General features: G+C 63.2%; 3 protein-coding genes across 6 annotated transcripts; 1 reads left to right on the top strand and 2 right to left on the bottom strand.

Moving 5' to 3' along the window:
• Window positions 1-154: 154 nt before the first annotated feature.
• Window positions 155-3349, bottom strand: RPUSD1 (RNA pseudouridine synthase domain containing 1). 2 transcript variants are annotated; one of them, XM_027117956.1, is made up of 6 exons: window positions 3236-3349; window positions 2516-2702; window positions 2319-2442; window positions 2085-2187; window positions 1830-1931; window positions 155-1396 (listed from the first exon to the last, which is right to left on the bottom strand). In XM_027117956.1, exons 2-6 carry the CDS (start codon window positions 2695-2697, stop codon window positions 969-971), a joined length of 939 nt encoding a protein of 312 aa, XP_026973757.1. In that variant the 5' UTR covers window positions 2698-2702; window positions 3236-3349; the 3' UTR covers window positions 155-968. The 2 variants fall into 2 exon arrangements, with proteins under 2 accessions (XP_026973757.1, XP_026973756.1); XM_027117955.1 differs by lacking the exon at window positions 3236-3349 and having other exon boundaries at window positions 2516-2744.
• On the top strand, window positions 2764-12159 carry CHTF18 (chromosome transmission fidelity factor 18). Of its 3 annotated transcripts, XM_027117925.1 has the most exons (23): window positions 2764-3352; window positions 3607-3744; window positions 3963-4157; window positions 4240-4390; window positions 4556-4724; window positions 5095-5187; window positions 5282-5334; window positions 5467-5611; window positions 5933-6142; window positions 6645-6742; window positions 7044-7167; window positions 7247-7398; window positions 7523-7616; window positions 7863-7961; window positions 8104-8234; window positions 8477-8648; window positions 9489-9713; window positions 9795-9944; window positions 10037-10167; window positions 10816-10960; window positions 11064-11177; window positions 11588-11645; window positions 11721-12159. In XM_027117925.1, exons 1-23 carry the CDS (start codon window positions 3085-3087, stop codon window positions 11855-11857), a joined length of 3252 nt encoding a protein of 1083 aa, XP_026973726.1. In that variant the 5' UTR covers window positions 2764-3084; the 3' UTR covers window positions 11858-12159. The 3 variants fall into 3 exon arrangements, with proteins under 3 accessions (XP_026973726.1, XP_026973725.1, XP_026973727.1); XM_027117924.1 differs by having other exon boundaries at window positions 9489-9944; XM_027117926.1 differs by lacking the exon at window positions 5933-6142 and having other exon boundaries at window positions 9489-9944.
• A 17-nt stretch (window positions 12160-12176) lies between these two features.
• On the bottom strand, window positions 12177-14038 carry GNG13 (G protein subunit gamma 13). The gene is made up of 2 exons (XM_027117958.1): window positions 12494-14038; window positions 12177-12308 (listed from the first exon to the last, which is right to left on the bottom strand). The coding sequence occupies exons 1-2, from the start codon at window positions 12589-12591 to the stop codon at window positions 12203-12205; spliced, it is 204 nt and encodes a 67-aa protein (XP_026973759.1). The 5' UTR covers window positions 12592-14038; the 3' UTR covers window positions 12177-12202.
• Between the last annotated feature and the right edge of the window lie 4237 nt (window positions 14039-18275).

Genomic DNA, 18275 nt, shown 5'->3' with positions numbered 1-18275 from the left:
CTACTCAGAGCCCAGCCCCCACACCAGGGCTGCAGGGTGTTCACTGAATGGGGGGTGGGCAGGTCAGCAGCTAGGATTATAAGGTCCGTCCTGGCTCCTGTTGGGGTCTAGGGCAAAGGTCTGTCCAGTGAAGGGATGGGGTGGGGGTGTGAGCCCCCTGAAATCCCCACATCAGGCACATTCATGGTCACTTGCAGGGTCAGTCATTGAGCGTTTATTCCCAGTTCTCAGAGCTCAGCTATGGCTGGGGAGGCGTGGCCGTGTTGTGGGGATGGAGGGGGGGGGCTGGTGGGCTGCCCTTGCTCTCAGGCTGAGGTCCTGCCTGGAAATTGCCAGGCAGGTGACGGAGGCAGCAGCCGCAATTAGGGGCCCGGAAGACCCCATGGAGCAGCGCTCAGGGCAGGCCTGGAGGGATGGCACGTGAGGTGGGGGCTGAGGAGTGTGGCCCACACCCACCTCCATGTGAGACGCTCAGGATGCAGGTGGAGGGGGCAGAGTCTAGCAGAAGCAAAGGCACAAGGTCAGACGGGCCTAGCAAGGAGGGTTGAGGTCTGCAGATGGAGAACCCAGCCAGGCTGGGGTGATGGCCACAGAGGGTCCAAGCAAAGCAGCGTGGAGCACGGTGCTCTGGGGTGTTGGCTGGGGGCCCAGGAGGAGCCCACCTTGAGGGTGGCCCAGGTCCTGGCTCTGCCTCTTCCAGAGTGACCCCGATCAAGTCTACAAATAAGTTCCTGGGGTTGAGGCTCTAGAACCAGGGAGGTGCTCTGGGGCAGTTTGTGGGGGTTGGGGTGTTGGGAGGGAGGCCCATGTGGGTCCCACAGCCCAAGAGCTTAATCCTCTGGAATTGCAGCTGCCTGGCTCCCCCTGCTGGCCAGGCCTGGCCATTGCAGGGATGTGTCCAGGACTCTGACCTGCAGCCCCCAACCGTTGGAGTCCCAGCCTGCCATCCCCACCCCAGCACGATGCTCTCAGTTGTCCGGCTCCAGCGTCCACTCCGACAGCCACTTCAGGCAGGAGGCCCGCTGTGCTTCTGTCTCAGGGAGCTTGGCAGGGGGCGGTGGGGGCCGGCCCGGCCCGGGCAGGGGCGTGGAGGGGCTGCAGGGCCTGGGGCCCCCTTCTGTGGGGTCAGGGTCTGGGGCAGCCCGCAGGACCTGGACGAGCTCGTCCAGTGGCTGCACCAGGGTGTGGGGGCTCCAGCAGGCATCGAGGGTGGGCACGAAGGGGTCGGGCGTGCAGGCCTCCACGCACTCGGTGCATGTGGGGATGCGCAGGTAGAAGGCGTGGAGCATCATGCGGAAGGGCTGGTCCTCCTGGTTCGAGGCCTGGCCATAGGTCTGGTCCCCCACGATGGGGTGGCCCAGGGCGCTGCAGTGCACGCGCAGCTGGTGCGTCCGTCCTTTGGGGAGGAGAGGGGGCCAGTCAGGTGGGGGCGCCACCCCATGCCCACCCCCTACCCATTCACATCATGCCCAGCACCGTCCTTGAAGCCTCACACAACCCCTGGGGGCAGCAGACCTCCCTGTTTCATGCCACAAAGACGTCAGAACTCAGAACAGAAGCGACTTCTGGGGTTGCCTCTGGTGAGGCCAGGGCGATGCTCGATCAACTAGAGAACCCAGGCCAGAGCGACCTCGTACAGGGCAAGAGGCTGCAGGCTGTGAGGCTGAGTGTGGGGGAGGAGTCAGCCTGGCCAGCAATGCTGGGAGACCCTGGGCAGGTTCCTTTCCTGTGTGATGGGGACACTTTGGTGCCCTGTGCCAGGAGATGCCCAAGGCAGGACACCATCAGCAGATAGCAAGGAGACCTGGGCACACGCGCCCTGGACACACCCGTGAGAGGCTGCAACAGCACTTTGGAGACAGGATCACCTGCATACAGTCCGTGTTCCAGGACCACCAGCTCAGTGAGGCTTGGTTTTGGGTTCTCACAGCCTGAAGGGAGCAAGGAAAGCCCAGAGAGTTGGCTGGGCCAGCTCCATGGCTGAGTCCACCCCAATCCCAGGTCGCCTGCCCGGGTTGCCCCAGCCTACCCAGGGTCCCCACTGGACGACCGTGCCCCTGGCCCCCACCCCCTGCCCTCCGTACCCTGTGTGCCTTCAATGCACATGGTGTGGGTCCGGCCTTCTGTGCTGTTCTTGCCAATAGCATAGCTGATGGTCATTCGGCTCTCCTGGACGTGCCCCCGCACCTGCCAGGAAGGGGGTCACACGCTGCTCACGGGGTCACCCACCACTGCTGGGAAACCCATCTGACAGCCAGAGGCTATCAAAGTGGATTGAGTGTTGGAGTCTCGTGCTCCAAGGACCAGCTGGGCCTTACCAGAGCCAGATAAGCCTTGGTGACTCTCCGGTCCTTGAAGCACCTGTAGGCACTGCCTGCGGCTGCCTTGTTCAGGGCCACACAGAGTGCCCCGCTGGTGGAGAAGTCCAGTTGGTGGCAGAACCTGGCATGGGGCAGAGGATCAGTGGTGGCTGGGCTGTGGGCCGCTTCCCACCGACGGAGGCTGCTGTGGGTACCTGAACCCGTAGCAGGTGTCAGGGTCGGCCAGCTCTGGGAAGCGGTGCCGCAGCTGCTTCTGGAGGGTCAGCGTCTCCCACCAGGACTTGCTGTCGATGCGCACATCCCAGTGCTTGTTCACCACCAGGAAGTCACGGCTCCGGTACACGACACACAGGTTCTCCACGCTGCCTGGCTCCATGGTGGCTGCAGTGCAGGGCAAGTGCATGGAGCGGGGTCATGGGGTGCCCAGCCCACATCAGGGTCCTGCCCACCTGGCGTGGACACCCCTGCTCCCCAGGGCCCTGGGTCTGAAGCCACCGAGGCTGTGTCAGGCAAGCTTGCAGACCTACTGTGTGCCTGCACTCCCACCTCTGAGTCAAGTAGCAGGGTGTCAAGTAGCAGGGGTCTGGCCAATATCAGGGGAGCTAGTGTTGCCCTAGGCTCTGGCTGTGGGTTAGTCCTGCCAGACCCGGGCCTGGGGAGAAGCAGTCTTGCCCTCCAGCCTGCTCCCACGGACCCTTCCCGGACGGGCCACGGACGCGCGATAGGAGCCTTTTCCTGAGTGGGGTGGGGTGCAGGGCAGGGCATGGGGCTCTCCCTCTCCCACGTAGACGTCCCCTGCCCTGCCTCCCCTCCGAGGAACCCTCGCCTCCCGCGTCTGATGGGCACAGGCGGAGAGGTGCCCGGCGGACTCCACTGCGAACACTTCCCGCGCCCCTGCCCATTCCGAGATCGACCTGCAGCTGAGCTGCGCCGTCTGGGCCCCCGATGCTGCTGCCCGGCCCTGGCTCCTGCCCTCGCGTCTCCCTGCCTCGTGGCCCAGCAGCCCCGGAGCAGTCACTTGGACCACAGAGGTGCGCCTCGCCGGGCCCAGCCTGGGCGCTCAGTCCCGCCCACGTCCCGCCCACGTCCCGCCCACGGCGCAGACGGGCGGCCGTGCTGACCAATGGAGAGCGCCCGGATCCCGCCGCTCCAGCTCCAACGTACGGACTCAGCCCCGCCCGGCCTGCGCGCGCAGCCCCGCCCACGCCCCGCCCCTCCCGCTGACCAATGGCGAGCGTCCGGATACGCCGGCCGTTGATTGGCGGCGCCGGGTCGCTTTGGGCAGGAGCTGCGCGCTGGGCGCGGGAGGTTCGCAGCCGGCGGCGGGCGGCCATGGAGGACTACGAGCAGGAGCTGTACGGCGTCGAGGATGACTTCCACAGCCAGTTCGCGGCCGAGCTCGAGGTGCTGGCCGAGCTGGAAGGTAGGCGTGGGCACTGCCGTGGCCTCGTCCCCCGTAGCTCGACAGGGGTCTGGCCCACCCGGGGATTCCAGGAGGGCTGCTCGGAGGGGAGGCGCGAAGGCCGGGAGGCAGCAACAACCTGAGAGAGAGCAGGGCCCTGCAGCGCCGCCGACCTCGGGGGCTGTGACTGTGTGCAGACGAAATGCTCTGCATGACTGCTGTGAGTTTTCTCTCCGCAGGGACAACCGCCACGTCACCTTCCAGGGACCCCTGGCCCACTGTGGGCCGGCCCCGCCTGACGTTCGAGGAGACCATTGCTGGAGGGAACGCTGCCACTCACTGCTCTCCAGGCGGACCTCCAAGGAACAGCAAGGGCGGTGCCAGGAAGAGGCAGCTGGCCGCTGACATCCACGGGGACAGACCCCTGCCCCCTAGTATGTTTTCCGGGGGCCCAGAGCATAGGGGTGGGGTTCGAGGCTGGAGAAGGACCTCTGTTCCTTCCATGTGTCTCCCCAGCCCCCAAAGTCAAACGGTCCAGGCTGGAGGCTGCCAGGAGACTGAACTTCAGGTCCGATGAGATGGAAGAGCCGCTGCCTCCTGACTCCCCGACTCAGGACATCACCCCCCCACCGAGTCCTGAGGTCCCTGCTGAACTATGGGGCAAGGGGTGTGTAGCTTGGGGTACAGGTATCTCAGTATCTTGGAAGGATCTGGTTTCTTCGACAAGGTCGTGAGGGCTGGGGATTGGGGGTCTGTGGGAGGGCTGGGTAGCCAGCAGTGGATCCAAGTCCCTTCCCCAGGAATCCCCAAGATGGTCATGGTCCCTTCCCAGGCCCTTGGACACTGGGGCTGATGTGGGTCTCACTAAGGCCTCGCCAGCCGCCCGCAATCCTGTCCTGAGGCGGCCCCCTGTCTTGGAGGACTACATCAACGTGACCTCCACTGACGGCAACCGGGCCTTTCTAGTGCTTCAGGCTGACCCAGTGGGCACTGGGGTCCAGGTGGGTGCTGTGCAGACACGAGCGGGGGCCTGGACATCACATCCCCTACCCTGACCCTGGGAACCCCTCTAGAGGTCCATCTGGCCTCTAGTCTTCCACTCGGGAGAGCCATCTTTCTCCTTCACTTTCCTTCTCTTTCTCTTCTTTTTTCTTCTTCTTCTTCTTTTTACTTGTTTTCTTCTTTTCTCTTCTCCTCCACCTTAGATCTGCTGCCATTCCAATGATCCCTTGGGGTCCCTGGTGAGAAGGGGCTCCTTGTGGCCCGTTGATGCTAGGAAATGCCATCTAGGTCCCTGAGCACTGTTGGGAGGGGGGTTGTAGAAATCCCATAACCTAGAGGAGGGTGACTGATGCTCTCCCTTCCCTGCAGAGCCCTCTTCTTGACATCCGGTGGCGTGGCCGTGGCCAGCTGGATCTGCTGGGTGTGTCCTTTGCCTCCCTGAAGGAGAAGATCGACAGCGAGGTAGGGTCTGCTGGGGTTTGCTGGGAAGGGAGAGGTAGCTCAGGGGTGAATGGCTGGCTGAGCCATCCTGATTCCAACCCCATTGTCTGCACAGCGGCGGCAGCGACTGCTGGAAGAGGCCCAGCGGCTCTCGGACACACTGTGCAGGTGACACAGTGGGCCCCTCCACCTCTGAGGTCCTCACCGGTCCTTGGATTGCTGACCACCAGCATGTATTCTGGGGGGCGTGATCCCTGCATGGGGTTAAGGCCCAGTGGCTCAGGGCACAATGCTCTTCAGTCTTAGGTCAGAGGAGGTGGAGGAGGGGCCCCAGCCCTCGGGGGCCTCTGAGGAGGAGCCCGCTGACAGCCAAGATGCTTCCCAGCATTGCCTCTGGGTGGATGAGTTCGCACCCCAACGCTATACGGAGCTGCTCAGTGACGACGTGAGGTCCTGTTTTTGCTTAAGTGAAGTGTGACTGGCTTCTTTGTTGCCGAGAGAAAAGTACTTAGGGCCTAGCAGGTCTTCATTTTGCCAGCCCACAGAGGGGTCAGGATTTGGAGAAGGAATTTGACCAGCCTCGTTGAATTGTAGGTGGGGAAACTGAGGCCAGTACAGAGCCTTTCACCGGTCATCACTTGTCATTCAGCCTCAGCATCACTGTGTGTGTCTTTGGGCTCATGACAGTAGGGTGACATGAGGGGCAGGCACTAGGAGTCCTTGGTGCTGGTGGCCGCCCCCCCAGGCTGGGCCTCTCTTCTTGCAGTTCACCAACCGCTGCCTCCTCAAGTGGCTGAAGCTGTGGGACTTGGTGGTGTTTGGCCGAGAGCGGCCCACCCGGAAGCCCAGACCCAGTGTGGAACCGGCCCGTGGTGGCAAGGAGGCCACAGCCTCCAGCAAGTGGAAAAGCCACGGACAGGTGCTAGAGGAGATGCTGGAGGCTGAGCTGGATCCAAGCGGGCGGCCCCGGCAGAAGGTGAGCCCACCTGGCTGTGGGCTGTTCTCTGGATGGCTGGCACCATTGCAGCCTCTGGGGGCCATGAGGCACATTTACTGCCCCCGAGGGTGTAGGTGGAACGATGTCAGGGTCTAGGTGAGGAGTGTCAGCAACGTGAGCTGGGAATTGAGTCCTTTCTTCTAATGACTTAGATAAGACTAGCACTCCTTGCAGGGCCCTGCACCTCCCCACAGTGATTATGCTGGACTGTGGGTGGGTTCTGGCTGTTAGTCACGTCAGTAACAGCCGTGTCCTTGTCAGGTACAAACGTAACTCACTTCAGGCAAGGCTTTATTCTCGCTCTGCACGACCAGCAGGCAGGGGCTTGTTTTCCTTTGGTGACTGGGGCAGGGCAGGAGAACATCTCTTAGCACTGAGCTTCACGGGATAGGATTTTCAGTCTCTGGCGGTTGGGTCAGGGTCTCCCAGAGTCCGTGAGGTGGTGTGGGTTACAGCACGTTTTCTCCTGCCTCGGCTGCAGGTGGCGCTGCTGTGTGGGCCCCCAGGGCTGGGCAAGACCACCCTGGCCCATGTGATTGCGCGGCATGCTGGGTACTCTGTGGTGGAAATGAACGCGAGGTGAGTTGGGGGAGGGCCAGGTCTCCTTTTGTCCTGGTATGTCTGGTCGAGCCTGGGATACAACCCTGAAAGCCTGGGGGTGGTGGACTGTGGAATTGTCCATCCTCAGGGCTCACTGGGATTTGGCCACAGTGTCATGGGGTGGCATTGTGTAGTATCCGTGAGCTGTACACGTGGTGGCTCTGCCCTGGGAAATTGTCCTGCTGGGGACACTGGCTGCTGCCCTGGCTGAGGCCATGGCTGCTGCACTGGCTGAGGCCATGGCTGCCCTGACAGCCCCTCCCTGGCCTCTTGGTTCCAGTGATGACCGCAGCCCTGAGGCCTTCCGAACGCGCATCGAGGCAGCCACGCAGATGGAGTCGGTGTTGGGCACTGGTGGGAGGCCCAACTGCCTGGTTATCGATGAGATCGACGGGGCCCCCACGGTGGGCCTCCTGGGTGTGCTGCGGCCGGGTGGGCAGGCAGTGGGGGCTGTGACTCACCTCCGTCTGCATGTCCCCTCAGGCTGCCATCAATGTTCTCCTGAGCGTCTTGGATCGCCAGGGCCGACAGGAGGCAGAGCCAGGGGGCCCCGCTGTGCCCACGGGCGGGGGGCGGCGGCGCCGGGCGGAAGGGGGGATCCTGATGAGGCCCATCATCTGCATCTGCAATGACCAGTGAGTGGGGCGGGGCGGGACGGGGTCTCCGCTGGGTGGGCGTGCCCCACGCCTGCTGGGCTGTGGCACGCACGCTGGCGGCCCTGGCCAGGTGGGCTCGCTGTGCAAACCGCTCATCCCACAGGTTCGTGCCCTCCCTTCGGCAGCTGAAGCAGCAGGCACTCCTGCTCCACTTCCCGCCCACGCTGCCCTCCAGGCTCACACAGCGGCTCCAGGAGGTCCGTGAGGGCTGCCCTCCCTCTGCCGTCAGGCCCCCAGCCTCCCAGCTGGTCCCAGGATATGGGGTGGAGGTGCTGGGACAGTTTGGTCTCTGGTGGTGGGTGGTTCCAAGCAGTGACCGAGGTCCTTCCTCAGGGATTTTCGGCCTTTGCTCCCCATAGGATAGGAGCTGACCCCTGTTTCTAGGGAGGAGGTGGCTTTAGGGTGGGGGTCGGGGGGACACTCACCCTCTCACTTCCCTGCAGATCTCCCTGCGGCGGGGCATGCGGCCTGACCCTGGCGCGCTGGCGGCCCTCTGCGAGAAGACAGACAACGACATCCGCGCCTGCATCAATGCCCTACAGGTGGGCAGGTGGCCGTGGCGGGGGTGGGGCAGGGGCAGCCAGCAGCCGGCACTCCCCCATCCCCGCACCACCGCCGTGTCTAGTTTCTACACGGGTGGGGGGTCAGCCACTCTCACCGCCCCACCCCCCACCCCATGTCCAGTTCCTGCATGGGCGGGGCCAGCGGGAGCTGAGCGTTCAGGCTGTGCAGACCACACGCATTGGCCTCAAGGACCAGCGCAAGGGCCTCTTCTCCGTGTGGCAGGAGGTCTTCCAGCTGCCCCAGGCCCGGAGGTAGGTAGGCCAGCCCCAGTCTGGGATGCCAGCCAGCTCTGCCTTTGCTGACGGGGTGTGAGGCTGCACGGCCCTGGGGGCTGCTTGGCTCTGCCTCGGCCTCCCTCACTGTCCCTTCTCGGGGATCTCAGGGTATTGTAAACGTATACAAGCTGGTGCCGCCGGGAGGGAAAGGGTGGGCAGGGCTGGGTCCAGGGTGATGGGGCGGGGGCTCCACTCCAGCCTCAGGGCCCTCTCTGCAGGCACCGCATGGGTCAGGACCCGACCCTGCCCTCCCACACACTCCTGCTCGGTGATGGGCACGTGGGTTCAGGGCCCCTCGCTACCAAGGTGCCCCTGACCGCGGCCTCTCAGCGGTTCTACCACATCTTGCATGTGGCCGCTTCTGCGGGTGAGCACGAAAAGGTGGTCCAGGTAACCATGCTCTACCTCAAACCTTTGCGGGGGGCTGAGGGGCAAGAGGCCAGCATCTGGCAGTGTTTCTCATCCCCAGACAGTGAGTGGGACACGCTTCAGATGGTGCTGAGCCCGAGGAGAAACAGGCGGGTGGGAGGGCGGGGAGTGGACACGGGGCATCGGGAGGCTTCTGAGAAGGGGTGGGAGCAGGGACAGGCTGGGAGGAAGGACTGACCCTGGCAGGAGGGGGATGGCCAGCGTGGGGTCGTATGATGGGGTCACTCTGGCTGCTCTTGGGGAACTATCTGAAGGGCCCCGGCAGTAGCTGGAAGGGGCTGGATTCTGGATGTGAGCTGTGGGAACAGGGACGTGGGTGCACGTGGGGTGGAGAGCAGGTGGTGGATGCCCCCCATCCCCTGGGAAGCCTGGTGTAAGTTGCCTCCCTGGCTAAGCAGCTTTGGATTAGCAGCTGGGGATCCTTGCAAATCTGGAAATCCACTGTGTGGAGGGCAGTGTGGTGGCTGGAGGGGAGGGATTCCCACATGGAACAAGAGTGGGGGCTCTGTGTCCTTGATTCTGGTGAACAGAACTTCCTTTAGGGAGGGGTTGGGGGCTTCTTTCTCACATGTCTCAGGGTCTTGGTCAAACTAGAGTTGGGGTGGCAGGGTGGGCCTTCCTGGCCACCCCCATCCCCAGGGCTACTGTGGCTACTTGCTGGTGTCTGCAGCTGTGCCTGAGACCCTGGGCCTTGCAGGCAGGTGGGAGGGGAAGGGTCCCACTGTGTGGTGCTTGTGCTGTGGGCTGGGGGGGCGTGAGGCTGGAGGGGCTCAGGGAACTGGCCCGTCCACCTGCCTGCAGGGCCTTTTCGACAACTTCTTGCGGCTGAGGCTGCGGGACTCCAGCTTGGCAGCCGTGTGCATAGCACTTGACTGGCTGGCCTTCGACGACCTGCTGAGCCGGGCCGCCCACCACGGCCAGAGCTTCCAGCTGCTGCGCTACCTGCCCTTCCTGCCCCCGGCGTTCCACCTGCTTTTTGCCTCCAGCCATGTGCCGAGGATCACCTTTCCCACCAGCCAGCAGGAGGTGCGCCCCACGCCCTGCCCATACCCAGGGTCTAACACCGGGGCCCTGGGTGACTTGGTCCTCGTCCGCCCTCCACCCCAGGCCCAGAATCGGATGAGCCGGACACACAACCTGATGCAGACGCTGGTGTCGGGCATCACGCCAGCCACCCGCAGCCGGGCTGCACCACAGGCGCTCATCCTGGACACCCTCTGCCTGCTCCTGGACATCCTCGCACCCAAGCTGCGCCCTGTGAGTGCCTTGCCTGGAAGGGCTGTGGCTCCTGGTAGGGGCAGGCCCCTGGCCACGCTTAGCACCCCTGCCTGCTGCCCACCATCCCACAGGTGAGCACACAGCTGTACAGCGCCCGAGAGAAACAGCAGCTGGCCAGCCTCGTGGGCACCATGCTCGCCTATAGCCTCACCTACTGCCAGGAGCGCACGCCCGACGGGCAGTATGTCTACAGGCTGGAGCCGTGAGTCTGTGCAGCACCTGGGGTGGGGGTGCCTGGGGGCAGGAGGCTGGGGGGCTGGGCTCCAAGTGCCATGGTGATTGCTCGGCGTGAGTCTAAATGCATGGCTTTGGAGGTGTGAGTCTGTTTCCCCATTGGAGGGTGGGAGAGTCAGTCCTAGCTCATTCCTTGCCCAGATGTGACTGGGGGGTGGGCATAGCCCTGGGACCTGAGGTTAACTGCAGAGCCTCTCAGTGCCCCCAGGAGCTACCCCCAGAGGGCCCTTGAGCTCCCCAGGGCCCTGTTTCTCTGTCCTGAGAGGGTCGTGGGGATGGAGGACCGGCAGCAGTGGTGTCCAGATGCAGATCCTTGAGGCAGTAATGATGCTGGTTCCCAAGCACCCAGCCCCAGGCCTGAATCCAGGCCATGCCACGTTGTGTCAGTTCCTCCCTTGCAGCCCTCTTCAAGCCCACATACAGCTGGGGAAACAGAGGCTCAGAGTGGATAACACCCCTGCTGCCACAGAGCTGGATGCGGCAGGGACAGGACTGGACCCGGTCCTGCATTGTTGCATTCCGGCAGTTGGGGTCGGTGCTAGTGAGTAGCTCCTGCCCCGTCTCTGCTGACTGAGTGCCCTGGTGTCCTGCCCTGCCCTGCTCACCCCGAGAGCAGGAACGTGGAGGATGTCTGCCGCTTTCCCGAGCTGCCCACCCGCAAGCCCCTCACCTACCAGGCCAAGCAGCTCATTGCCCGTGAGATTGAAGTGGAGAAGATGCGGCGGGTGGAGGCCTTGGCCCGGGCTAGGGTCGGCCCCCAGGTGAGCCCACCCCAGGCTCTGAGCAGAGCAGGGCCCTCAGAGTGGACACCGTCCCTGGTATGATCCTGCCCAGTCAGCGCTCACTGTACGTGACTTCCTGTAGGTGGACGGGGGTCCCCTGGGGGGCACTGGGGAGAAAGGGGCGCAGCCATCTGCCCCATGCAGCCACGAGCAGCGGCTGGAGTGCATCCTGAAGAGAGCTGCCCTGGAGGAGCAGGTGTGGTAACCCTAACCCTAATGGGGGGGCGGGGCTAGGTGGCCAGAGGGTGGGGCCACGTGGGCCTGGGTGGGCAACCTTGGAGTCCTATGGTTCTAAGTCCTGGAGGTCCAGCTCCCTGCTGTTCAGCATGATGGTTCCACCTGGCTTCAGTTTCTCATCTGGGCAGGATGCTGGCACCTCCCACCCTGGACCTGACCTTGGCAGGGAGCAGGCGACTGTGAGGGTGGTGAAGGGTGGAGGGAACACTTGCAGAGAGGGTCCGCGCTGGGGTGAGGGTAGGGGGCCATTGCCCAGAGGTGCCATGAGATCCCTCCTCCCTGGGAGATGGCCTCTGGGCCCTCCCACCAGGTAGGGGACTGTCCGCTGTGGGTCAGCCCCCGTGAACCTGACCGGCCTATCTCCTTTAGCCCGAGAGGGACTTCTTCGGTCGTGTGGTTGTCAAGAGAGCGGCAGCCCCGAGCACAGGTGTGTGGGGAGGTGGGGGTGGTTGAGGGACTGGGGTCAGGGTCGGGTGGAGGAACGACTGTGTGGCCCCTGCAGAGCACGCAGCCCCTGAGACTGACACGGCCGAGCAGCGCATGGGCACCGCGGTGGGCAGGAGCGACGTCTGGTTCCGCTTCAAGGAGGGCGTCTCCAACGCCGTGCGGCGCAGCCTGTACATCAGGGACCTGCTGTAGCCTGGGCCACACCAAGCCCCCAGGATCCATGCTGCCACCTTCGCTGTGCTAGATACTCTGACCCACACTTGACGTCCCCAGGATCTATGCTGGACACTGTGGGGGCCATGCCAGACCCCCCTGTCCATGCCGGACACTCTGGGGTTGTGCCAGACACCCTGGATCCACACCGGCCACCCTGGAGGCACACCAGATGTCCCCAGATACACACTGGGTGCCTGGGTGTTGCTTTCTCTCTCCTAGAAAATGTACAAAAGCATGTACATGCTTGAAAACTCTTTATAAAAGTCACACTTTTACAGAGTCGTTCTCTTCACAGGGAGGCGTGAGTCGGGTGTGGGGGCCTCACAGGATGGCACACTTGCCCTTCTCCACCCACGGGTTGTTCTTCATCAGGTCGGGGTTCAGGAAGGGGTCCTTGGGGATCCCATCCTCAATCCACTTGAGGAGCCTGTGGGTGGGGAGGGGAGGGTGAGCACGAGGGCACCTGCCCTCCCTCAAGTGCTGCCTGATGGCAGTGTGTGGGGGTGTGGTTTTGGCTCATACAAATGAGCACAGAGCAGGGAAACGAGATGCAGATCATGGCTGGCCTTGGGTGGGGTGTGGCTGGGGCTCCATGGGGTCCTGGGGACTCACTCAGGGATAGTCTTGGATGACATCTCCCTCTTGAAGGCCAGCTGGTACTTGAGGCTCTCCACCTCTTTCTTCATCTGGGGCACGTCCCACTCCTCCATGGCATCCGGGGCTTCGGAAGTGGCCAGCCTGGGGCTAGAAGGTATGGGAGGAATCAACAGAGCCAGGGGGCTGCCAGCCTACGATCACCCTCCAGATGCTCCATCCCCACTGGTGAGCCCCCTCCCACCCCCCCAACAAAAGGAGGGAGGGAGCCCCCACCCTATCACACTGACACCAGCTCACTGCCTAGGGAGGCCCCCACAGCCCATGCCACTCACCAGGGTACAGGGCTGGAGCTGAGGCCCCACTAATGAGGCCCTGTGTGCCTGCCCCCCACCTCCCATGGGGCTAATTAACTGCAGAGAAAACTTTCCACCCCTACCCACCAGCAAAGCCTCACCAAGGCTGGGCCTGTGGGTTGGAGAAGGTGGGGTAATGTCCCGGTGCTGGGGGATAGCAGAACAGGACAGGTCCCCTGACCCTCCACCTGCAAGACCCACTTTCCACTCCCGGTAGCAGAAACCTATCGTGTCAGGGGTGGGACCCTGACACACACACCCATACCCACACCCACACGTGCCTCCCCCTGCTTTGCATGGGCAAAGCCCACCCCGAGGGCAGGTTAATCCAGGGGCCAGGAGAGTGAGGCTGCTATTTGCATCTCTGGCCAGGGGGCTGGGGGCAAGTGCTGGGGATTTTGGGGTCCCAGGCTGAGCAGCTGGTCCAAGACTTGGAACCCCTGCAGCCTCCCACTGCCCAGTGTCTTCTCTGACCTGCCTACAAGCCCCTGGCCCCGTCTCTGAGGGTGGGCCCGCCCGTCACAGCCACAGGTTCAGACCTCTCAGGAAACCCGGCCAGCTGCGGCCAAGTGAGGGCAGGTCTCTCCTGTCTCCCTTGCTGCAGCCCACTCAAGGGGTCCAGGGAGCCCCTTGCTGTCCTCCATCCCCTGCCCTCATCACTGAGGCTGGGAGCCAGAGAACCGACTTCCTTGACCTGGGAAGTGTGGGCAGGTCCTGCCAGGAGTGTGACCTCGCCTGCCTCAGGCCGTGGAGGGAGCTCCTGGGAGGGTCAGCCAGGAGTGAGGGTGAGAGCCGGGGGAGTAGGGGGACTTTTCAGGGGCAGCCAGGGGGGCGAGCAGGGGCTCCCTCCTAGAGACCCCGAGTTCCAGCACCCCACCCGGCGGCTCAGGTTCTCAGAGAGTCACGTGGGCGGGGGCTTCCCAGGCTGGGGGCGGTGGCAGCCCGGTCCGCAGCCCCCTCCCCCGTCTCCGCCAGCCTTACCTGCGCGCAGCCGCCGCAGCCGCAGCCGCCGCCGCCCGCCCTGCGCGCCCCCGGCTTCGGCGCACGGCGCTGGCTCGGCGGGCACTGCGGGCGGCGCGGGCGGCGCGCACGGCGCACGGACGCGGCTCCCCACGCAGCCAGCCCGCGGACGGAGGGGTCCTCTCCACCGGTCAGGCCGGCCCGTTGCGACACGCAGGGCGGCTGCCCTCGCCCGCAGACGGACAGGCAAGGGTGCCTCGGGGGTTAGGGTGGTCCAGGTCAGCCCAATGGGACCTGGGCAAGCCCCAGAGCCCCAGGCCTCGGTTTCCTGCTCAGCGCAAGGAGCCAGTTCACCAGACCTACCTTGGACGGTGACCGCTAGGGCAAAGATGACAAGGGCCAAGTGATGGCGAGGGCGAAGTGATGGACGAGTGAGCCGGGCACACAGGCGGGCAGAGCCCAGGCAGGTGCCCCGCCCACTCCTGCCACCTGGGCCAGGCCCTAGCACCGCCCCCACTCTCTGCCCTCCTTCCTCAGGGCTGGGTTGCCCCTGGGAATCTGGCTTCATCAGGCACACTCTGCCAGCCCCAGGCAGGGCACTCCATTGCTGGGGCACCAGCTGGGGGTGGCAGATGCATCCGGGAGCAGTGTGGGGTCAGCCCTGGCCCTGGGTGACGTGTCCTCCCACTGGGCTGGATGGGCTGGGCTGTCACGTTGTGCAGCACCAAAGACCATCAGCTGTTAGGTTGTATCTCAGCCGCTGCTGCCTCTCATGGGCTGGAGTCACCAGGCCAGGTGGGAATAGCAAGGATGGGGTCAAGATGCTACATCCCCCTGGGGCTTCAGCAGTGTCCACTGATAGGCCCAGAGCTGACCCACCACAGTGTGAGCCTGTTCTGGCCAGGCCACCTGGGCCTGGGTGGAGTTGCTTCCTGCTCTGGCCCCTGCCCTGCATTCCCAGGCCAGAGGCAGGCAGACTGGGCAGCTATAGTGGGTGGCAGGGCCCAGCTCACCAACCAATCCCTTCAGAGGCCAGACCCCACAGCTCCTCAGGGCAGCCGGGGCCAGACCCTCGGCAGGTGCTCCTGCAGCCTCCCCTGGCTGACTCTGCGCCCACTCAGAAGGCAGGACAGGGTAGGGGGTGTTCCCTGCCTGCCTTGGGCTCCTGGGCCCTCCCTGTTGTGACCGCATAAAACAAGGTCAGCTGCGCCTCCCCGGCCCCTCTGGCACATCAGTGTGATGACGGATCAGGAGGCACTTCATGAACTGGGCCATGTTAGGAAAAGTAGGGATTATTTTTATTATGGATTTATGGGGGTTGGAGAGCTTAGAGCCAAGGGTGCCAGCATCCTCCTCAGGGCAGATGGCTGGCAATGCTGGCCTCACTCCACCCCCCTGCCTGGCCCCTTGGGTGCCCTGTGACTGGGCGTGCACTGTGTTGCTTGGGCTACCTGGGGCTCTCCTGTGGCTGTGGGCCCAGCTCACAAGGGGTGGGGGCTCGGGGCAGGGTGTCGAGTCAGCCCCCAGAACTGGCTCAAGATTTAGACTGAGACCCAGGCCAGCCAGGGCCTGCCACCACCCATGCCTTTCCCTTGAGGGTGTGGGCAGAACAGGGAACCCAGGACCAGGTTCTGGCACAACAGTGTCCTGAGAGTCCTCTGGAAGATGCCCTGGTGTGACCCGGCAGGGCATGGCCCCTGTGGTCTGCTCCGGGGCCTGCATTGCAGGCGCTGTTTGATCTCTCCTCCGTGGATCAGAGAGCTCCACTGTAACCACAGCTGAAATCAGCCTTAGAGCTGCACACAGGCCTTAGTGATGACACTTGAACATACCTGGGCATCATCAAGTCATCAGGATGGCGGGAGCTTGGCCTGCAGGAGGGAGCTGTGTGGGGCACAGGGTCTGCACTCCTGCTCTGAGGTACTGTTTCCTGTCTATGAGTGCTGGTCACACCCGCTGCCCTGTGGACCCTCAGGGTTCAGAAGTGGTCCCTGTGCTGACCCTGGTGGCCTCATGTGGCAGAGGCCAAAACTCCACGTGGTGGTCGAGCTGACGCATGCCTGCTCATGTGAGCCTGTGAAGCTCCCGTCCTTGGTGAGAGTTGGGGGACCCAGCAACTCCTATTTCTCACTTTCCTGGGAGGCTGGACTTGTGAACCCCAGGGGTACCGGGTGGGTCTGGAATGAGCAAAGGCCCAGTGATTTGCGGTGGGAGGAGGATGCTCCAGAAGCAGTGACGGCTTGTGCTCCAGCTGACGCCACCTTGCAGTTGCCCAGAGCAGATCCCGGGAGACCAGCAGCCTTTCTGAAATTATCTCCACTAACTGGGCTGCTGGTGAGAACCAACAGGGCTCCTGACTGGCCTAGAAACGGCTGCTCCAGGCCCCACACCTGCAGGGCTCCTGACTGGGGCGGGGGTGTGGGCTGGGCTCCTGGGGACAGGGTGGGCATGGGGGGAGGTGCAGTGAGACCCTGAGGCAGGGTCTAGGTTGTGCTAGGTTTAGTTCTCAGGAAGAATCAGACAGTGGTGTGTATGGGGTGCTCTGACCCATTCTGGGCAGGGTCCCCAAGGAGGGCTCAGGGAGCAGGGGCAGGAAACGCCCCCACCAGATGGGACCTGCAGCCTGGTGCTGTCCCAATGCCACTCCAACCCATGGCCTTGCTGGGCGGGGCCAGAGCTGAGGCCGGCCTCTCACCTGGTCCCTTCTGGGCATGCTGGCGACCCAGTGCCACCCAGGCTGTTGTCAGCTCCCTGCTCAGGGTCCTCCTGAGACCAGGGCTCTCTTCCACATGGTGCCCCAGCAATGGAGTGCCCTGCCTGGGCAGATCCAGCCCCACATGCAGGCATGATGAGGCCTGAGTGAGACCACCTCCCCCGTGTCTGCAGCTTCGCTTCAGACCTTGGGGAGGTCAGACCCTACATACAACTGGCCTCCAGTGAGGAAACTAAAAGACAAGTGTTCCATGCTGCAGGACCCAGGCCTGGCGGGGGCCCAGCCTGACAGCACTCCGTCCCAGGGTGGGCGTGGGACCCTTGGTGTTACAACAGGCTGACACGCTCCTGAGGCACAGTAACAGTGGCCCCGGGGGATGTGCCTACTTGTTTCCTGTCCCTGGAAACAAAACCAGCAGAGTCGAACACAGGGACTGGAAGATACCAAAGAAGCTTTATTTCACCCAGTTAAACAGAGCTCACAAAAAACTAGGTAGTTCTTGGATAATCTTTGAAAACGATTTTCAAAAATAATTTAAGCTGTTAGACTCATGTGTGCAAAATATACAACAAATGATTCCAGGGAACCATGGGCTCTAGTTGGCACAAGCTCTGAGTCATAAAGTCTCAGGAAAGTGACTCTGGTTAAGTGGTTTATTTTAACGGCTCTGCGGTCCACAGGTGACTCCATCTCCTTCCTCGCCCGCTCCAGTCCTCCTGTGATGCTGGCTCCTGCCAGCATGTGGAACAGGAAGACGCGCATGGTCTGTATCTCGGGACTCCGAGGCACCGAACACTCCAGTGCCCACAGGCCATGGGGGTCCCCTCCTGATGAGGCCGATGCCACTCAGTGGTCCTGTGCATTGCTGGTGAGTCTACCGGTCTGCACCCCCAAAGGGCCATGCACCACGAAGGTGGGTGAGTGGGGCAGACGCATACATCGCGCCACCAGTGCGTCCTTACAAAGGCCTGGGCGTGGCTCTCAGCCTTCCCTCTTGACTTGCACCCCCCAGGTCTGTGCAGCACTGCAGAGAGTTCTGCCTGAGCATGGGGCAGCGGCAGCGTGCAGCTACGCGAGTGGGGCTGGGGGCGTGTGGAGGGCCCCCCGCACTCTGTCTCACAGCTGACCCCACACATGCACCCCCTGATGAGGTGGAGCAAGGCTGGCCCAGCGCAGTGGGCCACTTCCAGGAGCAGTTCACCTCTGCTGCCTCACAGAGGAAACAGGTGCAGACCAGCCTATCAGCCACCCTCCCCCGCCCCCCCGCTGCCCTTGGGCCAGTGGCCAAGCACAGTGGGACTTGCACCTTCAGCACGTGTGCTTCTAGTCCCAAGCAATACGACCACCACGTGGGGGTGGATGAAAGAGGCCTCCTAGAAACAATTTCAGTCCCCAGAGGTTTTCCACAAAAGCAAAGGGAGGAGACACCTCTGTCAGGCAGGGGCCACCTCCCAAGGCAAGGACAATGTCCAGCATCACTCGCCGTCTAGGGTAGTCTGATGAACTGGCCCCTGTGCTGAGCAGGAAACTGAGGCTCTGGGGCTTGCCCAGGTCCCACCCTCTTCTGTGGGTGTTGTGTCATTCATTTAGTGACTTCCCTCAAACACCTGGAATCCCTGGCCATCTGCTCATTTCATCAGAAGCTGCAGAAGCTCTGGTGACTGCACAGTGCAAGTGAGTGAATGGGCACCCTCAACTATCACAAAGCTCTCTTCCCAGAAAGGACCCCTGTCCTGTGCCAGGGGGTGAGGTCTCCATGGGGACTGTGGAC

This window comes from Aethalodelphis obliquidens, unplaced genomic scaffold (assembly GCF_003676395.1).
Source record: "Aethalodelphis obliquidens isolate GAN/ISIS:26980383/991018 unplaced genomic scaffold, ASM367639v1 scaffold18, whole genome shotgun sequence".
In the NCBI taxonomy this organism is placed as follows: domain Eukaryota; kingdom Metazoa; phylum Chordata; class Mammalia; order Artiodactyla; family Delphinidae; genus Aethalodelphis; species Aethalodelphis obliquidens.
This window is presented reverse-complemented; position numbering and strand designations above follow the sequence as displayed.

Coding starts and splice junctions, on each gene's coding strand:
- RPUSD1 (XM_027117955.1), bottom strand. CDS start 2,724: ATGCACTTGCCCTGCACTGCAGCCACCATGGAGCCAGGCAGCGTGGAG. Junction 1,932..2,084: donor GTGCATTGAAGGCACACAGG/GTACGGAGGGCA, acceptor TGCTCCCTTCAG/GCTGTGAGAACCCAAAACCA. Junction 1,397..1,829: donor GCTGTTGCAGCCTCTCACGG/GTGTGTCCAGGG, acceptor TCCTCCCCAAAG/GACGGACGCACCAGCTGCGC.
- CHTF18 (XM_027117924.1), top strand. CDS start 3,085: ATGGGGCTCTCCCTCTCCCACGTAGACGTCCCCTGCCCTGCCTCCCCT. Junction 6,143..6,644: donor GCGGGCGGCCCCGGCAGAAG/GTGAGCCCACCT, acceptor CCTCGGCTGCAG/GTGGCGCTGCTGTGTGGGCC. Junction 7,168..7,246: donor AGATCGACGGGGCCCCCACG/GTGGGCCTCCTG, acceptor ATGTCCCCTCAG/GCTGCCATCAATGTTCTCCT.
- GNG13 (XM_027117958.1), bottom strand. CDS start 12,591: ATGGAGGAGTGGGACGTGCCCCAGATGAAGAAAGAGGTGGAGAGCCTC. Junction 12,309..12,493: donor TCATCCAAGACTATCCCTGA/GTGAGTCCCCAG, acceptor CCCCACCCACAG/GCTCCTCAAGTGGATTGAGG.